The sequence below is a fragment of the Aethalodelphis obliquidens genome, unplaced genomic scaffold (genome assembly GCF_003676395.1).
Source record: "Aethalodelphis obliquidens isolate GAN/ISIS:26980383/991018 unplaced genomic scaffold, ASM367639v1 scaffold20, whole genome shotgun sequence".
NCBI classification, from domain to species: Eukaryota; Metazoa; Chordata; class Mammalia; order Artiodactyla; family Delphinidae; genus Aethalodelphis; species Aethalodelphis obliquidens.
Window position 1 is genome coordinate 27856682 of NW_020837964.1, and position 16458 is coordinate 27873139.

The 16458-nt window shown below is 46.7% G+C and overlaps 1 protein-coding gene across 7 annotated transcripts in view; it reads right to left on the bottom strand.

Annotated features, from left to right (window-relative positions):
• Positions 1-4568: 4568 nt before the first annotated feature.
• NUP93 (nucleoporin 93) overlaps positions 4569-16458 on the bottom strand; it is a 102807-nt gene continuing 90917 nt past the window's right edge. For 5 of the 7 annotated variants that reach the window (XM_027119851.1, XM_027119852.1, XM_027119854.1 and 2 more), the window contains 11 exons: positions 15718-15883; positions 15354-15447; positions 14352-14543; positions 13504-13630; positions 13319-13391; positions 12981-13025; positions 11312-11428; positions 10438-10556; positions 9555-9672; positions 9031-9114; positions 4786-7576 (listed from right to left, as the gene is read on the bottom strand). In XM_027119851.1, coding sequence (XP_026975652.1) covers positions 7313-7576; positions 9031-9114; positions 9555-9672; positions 10438-10556; positions 11312-11428; positions 12981-13025; positions 13319-13391; positions 13504-13630; positions 14352-14543; positions 15354-15447; positions 15718-15883 — 1399 coding nt within the window. In that variant the 3' untranslated portion in view covers positions 4786-7312. Of the gene's footprint in view, positions 7577-9030; positions 9115-9554; positions 9673-10437; positions 10557-11311; positions 11429-12980; positions 13026-13318; positions 13392-13503; positions 13631-14351; positions 14544-15353; positions 15448-15717; positions 15884-16458 lie in introns of all 7 variants that reach the window. The other 2 variants (XM_027119853.1, XM_027119850.1) reach the window with 2 other exon arrangements.

Below are 16458 nucleotides of genomic sequence, written 5' to 3' on the forward strand. Positions count from 1 at the left end.
TACTGCCCTCTCTCCAGTGACTTCATATCTCACTGTCATTTCCGCTGCCCACAGAGGCACAAACAGTGCAACAAATCAGGGTAATCCAATGTAGCTGGAGAGCTACTGGCAGCCTGTACCAAGCCTGGAAGCCTCTACGCAGCAGATGCCAGCAGAGGCCAGCCTGAATAAGGCAGTCAGAAAAAACTGGGACAAACTTATACTAAGAACTTATTCACTGTTTATCTGAAATTCAAATTTAACCAGGTGTCCTGTACTTTTATTTGCTAAATCTGGGGCAGATGAAGGGGCCTTAGCTGCAGGCCGTGCCAGCCCTGGATGCCACCTGAGAGCCTGCCTAGGTCAGCTCTGCTGCGGCCAGCCAAGAGGCTACAGTATGTCTGTTTCTCTGTTAGAAGTCGCCTCTGGGATCACGGGCTCCCCTCTTTCCTGTTCAAACAGAAGCTACTGTCTGAGGCAAACTCTTTTGCCCTCCCCATCCTAAGAAACAGATTCTCAAGGACCCCAAGGGCAAAGGCAACAGGGCATATAGAGTATGCCAATATGCAATGCTGGGCTTCTGCCAGCCCCTCAACCTTTTATTTATTTTTTTAAAGGTCTGGCCTTTATCATTGTTAACAGTAAATCAAATGTCCACCCCTTCTTCTCAATGTTTCCCTACAGACTGTGCAGCTCTGCAAGTTTCCTTCTTTGAAGGATCAGCCCTGTTTTATCTAACCCCAGGAGACACTCCCCTCTACCTTCTTTCAGACTGAATGCCTGTTAAAGGCCCCTAAGTCTGAATCCAGGCATGTGGAGCTGGTACAGAGGACGTGGGGAGGGGGCTGGCACAGGAGGCTGAAGCAAAGAATCTGCTCATTCAAACCTTTGCTGAGCGAGCCATCGTGGGCTAAATACCTAGGAGAGGGCACACGGAAGCTATTTCAAAAATCGAGATTAGGACAAAGAATTTTCCTCCCTTCCTGGGTTAGCCACTTATAACCAACAGTATTTCCACTTAGATGATCCTGGCAAAAAAAGGAAAGAAAGAGCCCACTTAGACATCTGAACAACTCTGGGATGGGGACTTGATGACCTGGCTATCCCCAGCTACCTAGCACAGCCCCGCACATGCAGGACTGTAACTGCTGAACTGAACTTAGGCTGACACATCAACACACAGGCCTGTTTAGGCAGGCCCTCCCTGAGCTATAGCCAGTCACAACAGTTACATGTATAACAAGGCAAGGAGAAGCACAGATCACTTGAAAATAATTTTGGAAACATTTTAGTTAGTGGTTTTAAGCTTTTTTCCACCAACCCTTTTTAGTTAGAAACAAGTGGCAAGACATTTATTTCCCTCCTGTCCCTGTCCTGTGAGGGATACTAGTATACTATGAAGCTGTCAAAAGATGGGCCGGAGTTAGGTGACTTCTGAATTCAACCTACAAAGGATGAAGAACAGGGGACCATCCAGGACCTCAAAACAGCCTCATTTTCCTGCAGGGAGCTACACAATTTCCGCTTAATGAGTTGCTGACTTCCTCCTGATATTCCTGAAATGCAGGCACAAAAGCCTTTTTTTTACTGATATAAAATGAGCATCTTGAACAATACCATAAAGTGCACATCTCCATTAGGAATTTTATAACGTTTTCTCCCAATTTGCTGGACACAGGGCTCAGTCAATCTCTATGACTGACTGAGGCTAAGTGAGAGTCCAGGCAGGCTGGTGACTGCCAGCACTCTGGTGGGCCTGGGACAATGCCCCAGCTTGGGGTTTTATTCAGCGTTTGGCATGCCCGAGTCACTTTCTGAGTGACATAATGGAAATGTGGCAGTGATGTGAACTACCTAATGAGCTAGACAAAGGTTCAGATGCCTAATGGAGAAACAATGATTGTGGGGATCAGTGTAAAGCAGTAGGACGTTGGCACATCTGCACGTTATAGTTAAATTAAGTATTAAAGCTTTGGCCAAAACAGTTCACTCAAACAGAGCGGGCAGGGGTGAGAATCCAAAGAGTAAATTCTCCTCAATTTTTTTCCCCTCTATATCAGCAAGTGCGGGATTCTGTGGGAAAGTCTATAGTACTGTTCTTCAAGTAACCTAAACCCTAGAATTTAAATGATTCATCAAAAGAATAACAATAGTGGCTGCTCTACTGCCATTACAAGTCCCTAATTAGACTGTAAGTTATTGGAGGGCAGGAGCAGGGCCTACATTCTGGCTTCAGTGTGCGTGGGCATCTCCTGCTCTTTGATGAACGCGTCCAGCTCAGGAGTGATAAAACCAAAGGATTCGCGCTCTGAGAGCTCACTAGTTCCACTTGTTTTCCCTTAGAAGTTAGGCGGCCATGGTTGTTTTTAAAAAAAAAAAAAATCAAAGGAACAGAGTCCATGCAATCAAATCCCTAGGCCTCTGAAAGGGACTCAGATCAAGTCAGTACATCCCTCTGAGTGTCTCAGTGAGTTTATTATGAGCCACTCGGAGGCAGGCACTGACCCTGTCAGCCTCCAAGTACCCTTGATTTTGTTAGAAAGATTGGAATCTCATCCTGGGAAGATGAAAGACTACCAGGACCACTTTCTCTCAGTTTCTCTGGGTAAATGGTGAAATCATGGACCAGTATCAAGGGAAAGGATTTAGCTCCCTGACCGAGTGAGCTAAGGATGACTTTTAACCTAATAATCTATCACAGGACCATGATTTCTGGCCACAAGCTGTAACCATGAGTACACGGGAACCTGTTAGATGCTGTGGCCTTCTAAACTCGGCCTCATGTCTCCTGCATCTCTGCACCCAGCAGGCCTTGCTTTACCACAGAATCCGTCGACAGGACAAGCCCTGGGTTTGCTCCATTAGCCTGGCCCAGCCCTTCTGGTATGAACCAAGTTACCTTATTTCTCCTATAAATGTCTCTCGCTACGCAAGTTCTCAAATGCCAACCAGGGACTGCATTCCTCTCAACTCCACCCAGCTCCCCCTTCAGGGCAGCTTTCCTCTCCCTTCTGTCCAAGGGTAGAGGACCTCATCCCCCTCTGCAGGGCTCACGTGCAGCTCTCCTATTTGGAGCTGGCAGAACTGCATGACGCAAGGAAAGGCAAATTCACAATTAATTCTCACAATGAGAATGATGAACAAGAGGTGAGCCAGGGAGCAAATACATATTTAAACACCTTGCGCCTTCTCTCCTTTATGACACTGTTATATTTCTATCTACAAGACCTAGTATCAAAAAAGAAAGAACCCTAAATCAAACTTTATGAAAAGTCCTCAGAATACTCTTTTCAAGGCACTGTTAAAGCAAATTGTTTGCTTTGTTTAAAATATCATCAACACATATAAATTGGGCACAACTTGCTAAATCAAGTCCCCTGCCGTGCTTGCGTTCTGAGACTTTCTTAGTAAAGCCCAATCGAAGGTGAATAGATGGGACTAGAGGAGGGAGACAGCCCCTTAGGCTACATCCTTGATAGATATAAGGGGACCCAACTGATGAACAGCAGATGGCCCCATTATCTATCTATTAGCTCTTTACTACAAGGAAAGGCAACAATTAGTATTTTTATAACCAGAGGATTGTGAGGGTAACCATGCCCTGTGACAAGAGAGAGTTTCCTCCCTAGAAGCAAAAAAGTACCTTTGGAGACTCTGGGGATCTTAATATCCTCCTGGGAGAGCCCGCCTCAGGAGCAGTCCATAAAACCGGTAGAGCCGACCATACCCAATTTCTCGTACCCCCAGCTGGTCCATTCAGGAACAAACACTCGTCCTCACGTCCTCTCTAGTTTAGTCCAAGGCTTCGGGAGAAACAGGGCCAATGATGGGGGACAACCTCTGCTCAGGGACCACACATCCACGGTGCTGATGCCCAATGTAATGAGACCCATGAGCCGGCCCGGCCAACTGGCTTCATGAGTGGGAAAGGGAGGGAGAGGGGAAGCTGTCCAAGCAGAAGAACCAAGCACCAGAGAAGGGAAAAGAGGGGCTTAGGAGTCCTCTTGAAGAGGAGAGCACACAAGGCCAAGCAGTCGCCTCGCAGTGCTGCAGCTACAGAGGGCTCCCAGGTTTGCCCTCCCTTGAGCTCCAGCTGAGACCCCGGCAAGGTTCATTTACTACGCTATCGTTTCCTAGGCCTATGTTTTCATCTCCAGTGGGATTTCAACAGAACAGCAAACCAAATAATTTGGAGGATGGTCTTGGACCCCCGGACGCCAAGGCCCACCTTGGTGAGGTAAGAGGGAAGAGGACATGGAGTGCTTGGTATTTCACACACAAATCTTAACTTACCAAGGCTGAGACTGGCTTTCACATTCAAATAAAAATGTGAAAAGCAAACTGTGACCCTGCTACAGGGAATGTTATATCTAAATAAAAGCAACTCCCAAAGGCTTCATTTCCTTGCTCATTTTGGGTGAATTTTTAATCATTTAAGGTCAACTTTAACCAAATCACAGATGCCTATATAAGCCTATAATTTTCTGGCCCAAGCACTAGTGAAGACATTTCCTCCCACACAAATAAAAATTTGAACAAAATTTCAAAGGAAAAACAAAACAAAACAATGAAAATAAAAGAATGTGAAAAGAAATACAAATCAAAGAAATTTATTGGTGTTGACAAATATACATAATACAAAAAAACAAAACAAAACTAACACAACAGAAACAAAACCAGAAACTCCCCCCACCCTGGCAGGCCCACAGGCCTGAGTTACTGACAGCGAGCAGCCCCAGGAGCCCCTTGGAGCATCGCACTTAATTCATGAGGACCTCCATCTGCACCAGCCTCGCGTTGGTGTCCCCAGATGTCCGGTAGGGTATCATCCCAGCAAAGGTAATCAGGGCTCGGGCTTGGCTGCGGAGTTGCTGAGAGAAAGGGGAAGAAGAGAAGAAATCCAGTTAACTTCTGGGTCAGGGCACTGTCCTGAGAACCACCACCCCGGCCTTCCATTTTCTACCCCTTGGGGTCAGGGCAGATTCCCGGTGGGTGGATGACAGTCTCACCCTCCACCATCATGTTCCTCCAGCATGGTGCAGAGTTAGCAAAGCTCGGCTGCTGGGGCCTCAGTTCCAAAGCCCTTCTGCTTAACAAAAGATGGATGGATGTGCCGGGCAAGCTGCCTCACCTGACATGTCTGACCAGCTGCTGACACGGCCCTGTGCTTCAGACTGCCTGCTCTACTTCTCTGAGCCTCTCTCTCTCTCCTGGCTTGTTTCTGTCCAACTGTTACCATGGGGTCCTGAGTTTCTTTCTAGGACCCTCGTGAAGCACCTGCGCTACCAGAGGCAACAGTCGTGCATAAGTGAGGCCCATTCCAGCTCTTTCCTCTCCTGCATCTTCCCCTTTCCTTCCTTTCACTCCTTACATTCCTTCCTTCCTGACAGAAGTGCTTGGTCCTCTTTTCTCAGGCAACAATATTTATGAGATTCCTGGATTGCTCCAGGAAGGAAAAAGATTTAAACTCAGGTGTTTCCAACAACAAAAATAGGAACCTTCACTCCAATTTCCAACTGATAAATTATTGAATAAAGAAACGTAAGAGAACAGCTTCAGGTTGCCCCACATTGAGGTGTGTTGGATGCTTATACCAGCAGGAAAGGAAACCATATCTGGAATAGAAAAGGAGGGTCTACACACATCTTTTGGATCAGTAATGAGATTTTTAAGAAAAATTCAAGGGTCACTTACTAGGCTTCTTAAGGACCATTCAAGAAGAAAACTGAAAGGTAAGTGCCTTTTACCTGATATGTGAAGTAAATTGGCAAGTAAAGGTCCTAATGAATGTCCAAACCAAAAGAAATTTACTTTATGATGAGAGTATCCATCAGATTTTCTTTAAAAGTGCAAAAATGTGCATGGGTTCTCCTGCCTAACTTGCAGCTACTTTACGTAAGCTCTAGGGGTATGCAGGCCAAGTGACCCATCCACTCCCTGGCAACACTGCAGCTTAAACCATGAGGCCAATTCTTGGGCAGGCAGCTTTTACACATAAGTCTTTCCTCGACTCCACCCATCCCTTCCTTTCATTACAAAGGAGAGCGGTGGGTAAAAGGAAGACAGGAGAATGGCTTTATCCATCATATGTAAAAACTAAGTGCCTAAAAAAGAGAGACTAAAACACACAGCGTGTGAGTCCAGCTAGTCTTAAATCAGTTCCCTTCAGATGTGGAAAATGGACCTGCCAGGCCACCAGCTCTGCTCTCTGTGAGCAAGCCCTGCTCTGACCTGTAAGCAGTAGAGAGTATCAGAAACGCCCACCACTTCAGTAGTTGTATTCACAACAGCACTGCTGCCAAGGCCCCAGCACAGCGAGCCCACTGCTGGCACATCTCCTATGTAGGCTCTTGCCTGTCCAAGGGCAGATGGCAGACCTGCAGCTGCCTCTCATGCACACACGGATGGGCCTACCACGTCAGAGGACCACTTCTGAGCACTGCTATGTATGCTGCTAAAGGTGAAAATTCCCACCGTCACTCACGAGGCAGAGGTTCTGACAGTGACAATGCCTGTAGGGGTCATAGCAGAGAGAGCCCTCAGATATCCATGGAGGCGGGAGATAGATTTTCAAGGCTCTAGTTTCTTGATTGCCAAAATCAGGTATGGCTGTTGTACACCATGCTGAGAGACTCACCAAACATTAAGTGGAAATGTTAAGGGAAAGGTAATTCTAAAACACTGCCTGTTTTAATGGTTTAATTGGAAGTCCAATGCGCTATCCATTGCGCGACGGAATTAATGGTTTAATTGGGTCAAACACCTTTCTTTCCCCTTTTGTCAAATCAACTGTACACCATACACTGTTGGAATCCCAGGGTTCTATCTACCTGGACTCTGCGTGACCCAAGCAATGCTGGAGGCCCCACAGGCAATGGAAAGGGCACTGGCCTTGGTATCAGACAGACCCGGCTTCCAGACGTGGCTCCTTCACCTACCACCTGAGGGGCCCACAAAAGCAAGACACCTCCTGACCCAGGCCTCAGATCCCTCAACTGTAAAATGCGGATAACGACTGTCCTAGGTACCTCTCTGGAGTCACTGTGAGATGACAGCAGAAACAAGGTTTGCATCAAATTGTTGACCAAAAGTAAGTATGGTTTTCATGAAAGTGCTGAACTGAGACTCATAAAATGACCTTCTATTTAAAAATATTTAAAAAAATATATATTTTAAAAAAAAGGGCTGGAATTCTTGGGGAATCCGTATAAATTAGCATTTTGATTTTTTAAAAGGTGATATTCGCTGACTTAGCACATCTTTGTTTTTTAGCTTGAGAAGAGTAGCAACCCCATTAATGTTCGATTTCTTCCAGGAGCCCCTGACACAAACTTTACCCAGCTGCCAGGTAGTAAAGAAACGAGCAATTTAGGGTCATGAGCAGTGGTCTCATGAGGTGCAATGGACAGCAAACCAGAAAGGTGGTTCTCAGCGATGGCTCTGGCCAACCATCTGGCTGGGATCTTACAGAATCACGGTCCTCGATGACTCGCTGGGGCCTGGATGCCGATGATGGACTTGTCCCCTTGAGCCTCTTAAACTGTGTGAACAAGATGTTCATGGTGGCGAGAAGCACTTCTGAGAGGTTGTGCCTGACCTGCACAGAGGGACACACATGAAGTAAGGAGAAAGAACCAAGCCCTGGGGCCAACCACAGGTTGGGGAAGGGGGGAGCAGTGCTCCAGGAAGGCCTGGTCACATCACATCTCCACAGCTGCCAGGTGGAGCGCCACACAGCCACCAAAAAGGAGCTGATGGCATTGAAATGTCAAGCGTGAAAGCAAAGCTCAGGCAATGCTACTCAGAAGGTCAGGTAGGTCACTCTTCTGATCCCTTGTTTATGCCAGTCCTCCTAGGCAGGGGCAGTGAGCAAAACGCATGCCCACTACGTCTGGCCAGCAAGAGTGATTAGCAAAAGCCTGCATTTGAATGTCAGCAGGCAGGGACGCATACACTGGTTCTCCAGTCCCTACCACTCCCCACTGTCTCAGACCCACCAGACTGTCTCCATGGGACCAGCACAGCCTGAGCAGAGTCCTTGGGAGTGTCTATGAGGACAGGCCCTGGTACAACACTTGAGTCCATGAAACACTGAATGATGTAACCAGGGGAGGGCAAGAATCAACAGAAGGAGTGGCTAGGGGTAGAACTGCAGCAGGTGTGAAGGGATGGTTGGCAAGAGGTAAGACCTCCTGAACTGTGTGTACCACAGCAGGCAGCTGCCTCACCACATGTGCAGAAGCCGGCCTTTCTTCTTCCTCTAGAACAGAAACATGCTTTCATAAAAGGAATGTGCTTACTAATGGTTTTAAATTGAAACACTGTTAGGAACATCCTGGAACCAGGCAGCTGGTCCTCAGTGCCTGTGGTTCTAGAGAAGAGTCTTACCCTTAGCTGCACATGGGAATAACCAGGGGAGTTCTGGGCTGCAGCTCAGATCAGGGAAACCAGAATTTCTGGGCCTGGGCACACAGATTTTTTTAAAGGTCTCCTAGCAATTCCAGTGTGCAGCCCAGTTGAGCACCCTTGGGCTAAGCAGTGGCAACATGCTAGAAACCCTGCAGAGAGACAGTAGCTCTGGGGCTCTTGGGCTGATAACTGAGTCCGTGGTCACTGCACCTGCTTCTTGAGACAAAATGGTTCAGAGAAGGGAAAGAAGGACGTGAATCATGATGCATATTTCATGTACCCAATGGAACTACTTAGACAAGATCAGAGTTAAGCACTGACACACCCTCTAGAACAAGTGCATAATAAAGAATCAAACCAGATCCCACAGATCAACAAGAAACCTGTTTCTCCCAAGAATATGTCTGGTCTCTAAAGCGAGTGTATTTTCTGAGTCAGGAACTCAGACTATAATCTGATGGGGGTGTGTGTACTCCCAGAAAAACCAGCCCAGGATACCTGAAATTGGACTTGTCTTAGAAAACTCAGTCTGGATGGTGACTGTAGTAGGACTGTTAAAGTTATTGGCTATGTTAAAACAAAAGCTTTCAGTTAGAAGTGGGGGAAAAAAGAATTTTATAATTCAGGAAGAAAAGGACTCACCTCATCACTGAAATTTCTGAAGGCAGCCACTCTCTCTTCCACACTTTCCTGATTCAGGGGCACCAGCTTCAACCGATCAATTATCTATTTAAAACAAAACCCATCGGTCCCATATGATACAACCATCACAGTCATTTCATCTCCTCAAACACATAGTCAGCATCTAACACATTCATAGTGGGCTTCTTAATAGGAAATGCTAATCCCCTCATTCAAAGGCTTTGATTCTAACTTGCTGACTGACTCAATTCCTATCCTCGTTTTCTGAGGCAGTTTTACAATTCAGAGATTTCAAATTACTCTGAGAAACCTCTCTGTTTTTAGACTAAAGAAGAAAGGAAGAGAAAAAGGAAAAAAAGAGCAACACAGAAATCCCTTTTATATTCACAGGATCATACTTGTCCTTCTTCACTTAACAGGCATACTGGTGACATTTCCTTTGTTTTAAATGAATCTCACGAAGTGTTTTGATTTTTCAAGGGCATACATTAACCTGCACTTCAAACACCCCTCCTGAAACTTACATCAAAGGCTCTGTCAATATGCCCACTGTGATACTCGTCAAAAAAGGTGATCAAGTCCAACAGAAGATAGAACGTGGAGTCCACAAATTTATTTGCACTGATTCCCTGAGCCCTATACCTGAAGGACAAAAAAGAAGTAAGGGGGGTATATTAGGAATTTCTGTGCAATCTATAACTTGAGGATAGCATCTAAAAAATGTCAAACAAAACCTCTTAAACTCTCTAGATGAAGTGAACTAAGGAGTGGAAAACAGTGTTTCTTTTGAAATGGCCAAGCATTTGATGGCGGGTTTGACAGAAATCCACCTATAAATGTTCTGTGTGAAGCACAGTTCTCTTGCCTCAGCCCCCATCTCAGCAAGCATCTCCAACCCAGTTTTCACTGGGTCACTTTATTGGGCGTATCTGCAGAGGGCACAGAAAGTGACAACTATTGCCCCAGCCTGAGAGTTACACTGGTTAAAGTATGATAACTCCTCGAACTCATGGGGAGGAAGGTAGCTTCTGAAACACTGGCCACTACATCTCTAAGAATTCCCCATCCATCCATCCATCACTAGCTTTGTTCCAAAATGTCTTTGAGATGGCTGCTAATGACATATAGATGAGTATAATGCCTAGAATTAAACCTCATGTACAGGATTAAAATGTTGAGATACCCTTTCATACCCTTCCTTTTCGCAAGAATGTTTACCAAGTGACAGTGCCAAGTGACAGTTGGTTATGACGTGGGGGAACAGGAACTGTCAAACTGTCAGTGCTGGTGGGAGGGTGAGTGAGTAGAGCCATGCTGGGGAACTCTTTGATGCTACGGTAAAGCTGCAGATGCATCTGGGTGGGCGCTGGGAGCCCCGGGACCCCGCGGAGCCAGCCCCGGCCTTACCGCTCCGCGACGGAGAGCGCCATGTTCTTCAGCCTCTCCTTGTTGGACTGCGGGGCACTGATCTGGGGGACGACAGGGCTGAGCAGTTTGTTCATCAGCTCCAGCACCTTGTCAGCATTCTGTTTGGTTTTTTAAATTAAGAAAGGAATCAATTAAAAATAATCAATAAGAGGAAAAAAACTAAATAACCGAAACCAAAGAGGTAACTTTTGTTCTGTATCTTGATCTGGGTGGTGATGACACAGATACATACCTGTGGGAAACTCATCAAGCTGTTCACTGAATATGTGTACATTTTTCTACTTTTTAATTAGACCTCAATCAGAACACTTTTAAATGAAAGGAAAAATGAATTATAACCCTCTTTTTGCCCACGTTGGTCAGCTGATAAAAGGAGAGAATGTACTCTTCTTCAGGCCCTAACAGTCATCGGTATTCCCCGCATGTTCTCACAACGAGCTACTTCCTCCAGTTCTCTCAGAACCCCTCAGCTGTGGTTTTGTTCCCTGACACACACCGGTCAGTGTTTGTGCGGCTGCCCGGAGGGTGAGCACCAGGGATCTTCACCAGCAGCTTCACCACCCAAGCATGATGGGCGCTTCCTCTGCTGCCAAGGGAGGCTTTGCTCAGTGCCCGTGGGACAGCCTTTCAATATGTCACTCTTGTTTGGCCAGAAAGACCTTATGGGCAGAAATAATTCTGTAAAATGGGAATTTCACCCTGACTGGACTATTAACTGCCTAAGCACTAGGAGAAAATGCCTCAGCAGGGAGAGGGGTACAACAATGGCACCATTGAAATGTTTGTGCATTTAATGCCAAAAGGCCGATGACAGATCTATTAAGTGCAGAAGAAAGAAAAGAGCACATTTTACCTTGGCAAGGTCATAAAGCTTTGCTGCTTCTTCAAACAGTCCTTTATTTTCTGCCACGGAAGCAACTTTGTTGATAATAGGCTTTGTGTCACTAGTAAACTTATCTATGACTCCAGGCTGACAAGACAAATCATGGAGGGGAGGAAGAGAGAAATGGGGGGACAGAGCTGTTATTTTAAACACAGAGAAGCAACTGAGATCCGAAAACTACTTTAACTGAAAATACTTGCCCTGGGCAATGCACATATTTCATCAGCTAGACTCTGGCTTTCTTGAAGATATAAGGTCGTACTAAACATATGAAAAGGACCAAGGAAACTACCCATGAAGAGGCAGACTCAAAGGCAGCACAGGAGTCACCAGTAAGACTATGCTTTCTAATTTTCCAAAATGACCTAGAGAATCGGTGAAATCATCAATGATTTTAATTTTGCTGATGAGTAGGCACTAGGGGGAAAAAACCAGGAGGCTCAGAGAAAGTATCTGAAAGATTCTGAATTTGTTTTCTAAGACAGATGGCAAAAGAAATCCAGTCCTGAAAAAATATATGGCAAGTGGTGTCAGGATACTAAAAACAAACAAAAAAAATCTGCATCATCACTCAACAGCAACCAAATGGTCAAGAAAGTATGGGAGAGGCCTGAGGTACCGTGAAGAGAGAGGGCAGACTATGTGACGTCTGACTGGCCATCTGATTCTCCATCAGCCCTGGACCAAGTCGGGTGACCTGCTCCACCACCCTGGCAGCACAGGAGATCAGTGAAGAGCATGGGCTCTGGGGTCAAGAAGGACTGGGCTCAAATTCCAGCTCACTTCCTTACTAGCTGTGTGATCTTGAGGAAAATAACCTCTCTTGTCTCCACTTCCTCCCTTGAAAAACAGATGACGGTTCCCACTGTGTTGGGTTCTTGTGATGATTAAGTGAGAAAATACATGTCAAGCATTCAGCACAGGGGCCTGGCAGTTGTCACTGCTCCATAAGCATGGCCACTGTCACCAGCACTGCCACTGTTCTTCTTCTGGATGGTGTGAGCAGTGGGAGGTCATCTTGAGACTGCTGTCTCTAAACCACCCATTTTTACAGATGAGGAAAGTGAGTCCCTAAGAGAGGCATGTGGAGAGTGCCCGAGTGGGTCAGGAGGGGTCTCTGACACTAGGGCCTCTGCCCCTTCTACATTGCCCAATAGCCATGATGGGTCTTAGGGAACTGCTAAGGCTCAGGGGAGCAGCTGCATCTCTGGGGTCAGTGTAGAGTTCTGAGCCCTCAAAAACTATCTTTGGAGAGAGGTCAAGTGCATTTGTAATTTTCCCCTCTGGGGAGAGTAAGTGCAGTAACCAATTTCTTTCTTGCATATTTTCTGAGCCAAGAATGGCAGAAATGTAGCCTTCTCAGCTGAAAATATGGCAGGTGTGAACAGATGAGTATTCTGAACATAATAAAAAAACTATCTAACCACAAATTTACATATTTTAAGGAGAAATGTAAATGTATGTAAAATCAAGGTCATCATTTGGGGCCTGTAATTTTCATTCTTTGTTTTTAAAACTAAGCAACTTCATTCAGATTTGCATCTTCAGCACCTTGAATCCTAAAATCTAACTGTATTCTTTGGACAATTATAAATCCCCAACTGCAAACTAACACACCTCTGGGGTGCACTTAACCCACCTTTCTACTTCCATCGTTCTCTAGTTTCCCAAGAATCATATCGAACTGCAGAGACAAAAAAAAGTTTACTCAGTTGATTGGACGAGGATATATACATAATCCACAATTCTTTGAAGACAAGAGAGGAATAGGGGAGGTGGGAGAAGTCTTGCACAAACTAGAGAACAGTGAGACTGAATCAACGTTTTCATTGTCAGAAACCAAAGAAAACTCTAACACCCCCCTGCCCCCAGCCACATCCACCAAACTCATATTGAGGTGACCATCCAGTATCACATCAGCATGAGAACTTGTACACTGGAAATCATGGGGGCGTGGAGAAAAGTTAACAGACATACCTCTCGACTTTCTATCACCAGCTCGCTCACACAACGCAGAAACATGTTTTCTCCTTGACTGTCTTTCTCGTCTCTAGAAGGGGACAAAATCAACCTGGTTTCTGGTGTGGCCCCAAGGTCTCTGTCATTCTCACAGTGGCAGAAATCAAAACCAGATGAAGTAAATGGTCAAAAGCCAGTCTAACCTGAGGAAGTAGAAGTATTGGAGGGCCTCTCTCGGGTCCGTGGATTCAAACTTCCGGGTGTAGAGAATGAGTAGCCGCACGAAGTTCAGTCTCCGCATGCAGGGAGGGTCGCCAGGCTCATGGCTGACTGCACCGACGGGGACAGAACTGGTCACAACCACACTGCCCTTCTGACCCATGCAACGGAGAGCTATGGGAACTGAGTCCAAAGACCCAGTGGTGGCACCTACTCCTGCAGCCCAGCCAATGTTTGCCACTGTGAGCTTAGGCCAATCCCCTTCACCACCCTGTCCTCAATTTCGTCCCAAGTACAGATTGGAGAAAGTGGCATTTTTAGTAAATCACTAGGTATGCTGGTCTCTGAGTGAAAAGATGGTGACAACTGACCATTACGGCATGTGCTCTGGAGTGAGTCTGCTGTGCTACTAAGGAAGCTGCAGCCATTCATGCACAGGTATCTTCTCTCCCTCCCCGGACTCCCACCCGATGCAGGTAGGCACACAAGATGGCTGGCTGTGCCTTCCAATGTCTCCAGTTAGAGCCCTAATGGGAACCAGTCTCACGACTCTAGGGACTGTTTCTCCTGCACCACCCTCCAGGCGACCTGACTCACTGGCCACAAAACTAGCACTTAGCACAGCATTTTATCTATTAAACACCTCAGGGAATACTAATGGAGGCGGGAAAGGCAAGAACCCTCATACTAATCATCTCATAAGCCCAACCGCCTACAACACTCTAAAATGATTGGTACCACTTGCCCAAATCCCTGCTGGCTGCAGCTATGTGTCCACTGCCATCTGATGGGGGGATGTGTTATGGATGTGCCACTGCCAACAAATACTCACGGAGCTGAGCGCTCTGTCCCGAGGATTTTAAAAGCAGCTTTAGCTCAAAGAGCACTAGCGCCACGTGGACAGCATGGCAGCGCAGCCGCTCCATGCGGAAGAGAAAGGCAATGGCAGCTTCGAACTGCGCGGTCAGGAACAGCACTTGGAAGTAGAGGAAGGGCTGATGGTTCACTGTGAAGTGGGACTCGCCTGTCCAGGAAGAGGAGGTCAAGCTGACTCAGAAGGAGCCGGCCTCTGCCGGCAGCCCCGAGCCCAGAAGAAGCCCTATGTGCTCAAAGGACTTGCTGGGCGGGACAAAAGCACCAGCCTGAGCCTGAACGGATGCGGGGGCTCTGGACACAGTGGACGCCACTCCAGCCGTGGCCTGTTTCCACAGCCTCCGGACCTCACAAAACAACTGGCGAGCGGGGGCTGTGTTGTAAAACCCAAACTGCTTGCATTAGTTGGGAGAGAAACAGAGCACAGGACCTTAAAACGGAATACAAAAGGGGCTGTTTCTCTCCTTTATCCTGATAAAAGTCACTCAATAAGGACAGGAATGATTTCAAAGCTTCGGTATACTCAGATTCACAGATATCTGCGTTCAACACTGCGGACCACTAGTTGGAATCTCCTTTTCTTCCCCCAATTTTTAAACAGTGAGAGAAAGAAAAAATTAAAAGCTATTTCTCCCTTGTTTGTGCTCAGATATAGTCACTGCGAGGTCTCTGAGGAAGCAGTAACCAAGTCCTCTTATGTCTCTCCCTGAGCCAGTGTCTGCCAGAGCAGTTCAAAGAACTAGTGGAGTTTACTGTCAACGACCATGTAAGTCACATACTCTGTTTACGGCCACGTGCGTGGCCTCTACCCAAATTTGAACTCATTGTTTTGTTGTGTTTTGAAGATCCAGAGGGTTCTGAAGGAGAGACAGAGTTCAGAGATGGATTTTCCCAGAAAAAAGCTAAGCAGAGACCTTAGGTGGACAAGAGAGGAAAGGTAGTTATGTTCTGGGTATCTTACCGTAGTCTTCCAACAACTGTTTCTGGAACTGAGAGAGAGTGAGCCTGTCTTGTGGGGAGCTGGTGCCGTCATCATCGAAACACACCTGGTTCAACTAAACGCCCAAGAGAAATACAGGCATTGGTACAAGCTACTTCCTGTGCCGGGTGCGGACTTGTAGCTGATTAGCTGCCACGCTCAAGGCTACGCTAATGGCTGTGTTACTGGTTGCGAATATTACACAATAAAAAATGGGCCAGGAGACAGGAAATCCACTAGTCCAGTCACCCTATTGGCATTATACATTAAGCAGTAACATCTGTGTGCAGTGTGTGAGCAGGGGGAAGGGGAGAATGCCCTACTGGGCAAGGGAAGCAGCGCCTGCCTTCAGCCACAGGTAGTCCTCAGTTTTGTCGGCCACCTCGCTCTGGTTGTCAGTGATGTCACATCTGCCAATGATACAGTACACAGCCCGTTTGTAGGGGTCCGTGTTGTTCCTGAGGGCCCTGCGGTAATGCAGTCGGAGCTTGTTCTCCGTAGCTGGGGACAATCTAGAGACACAAGGGAACACACAGACACATATGCTAAAGACCCTCACGGGCATCTGAAAGTACCCAGGTCCCAACCACACAGCAAAGTCACAAAGCCTTCCTTCATGGAGGGTAACACTGTCCCACCCATACCCACGGGCACCATCACTTTAACCAGACTTGCAGCTACCAACACCTGCGTCTCCACCCACTGGCTTCCTCAAGTAGTGGCTGTCAGAGGCACGTGAGAAGGTCTGGGGAATTAATCCTCCACCCACCTCCCTGGCAGCCCTCAAGCAGTGATGGGCAAGAGAGAGTCAGTCCCTTAAGTGCCTCAGCCCCGCTCTGGCTTCTCCACTCCCTTATCCCTGTGAGATCACCTCCCAAATAAACTCCATGCACTCAAACCCTTGCATCTGGGGGAAGAGTCTGCATCTGGGGGAACCCTAAAACACTGTCCCTACTTTACACTCTCTAACATGAGCAAGACAGGGCTTATGGTTTAAGACAATCTCTGGACACGGCATTATTGACACTGCCAAAAAAGTAACCCTGGTTTTCCACATGTATAACCAGGGTAACCACCATTATTTCTT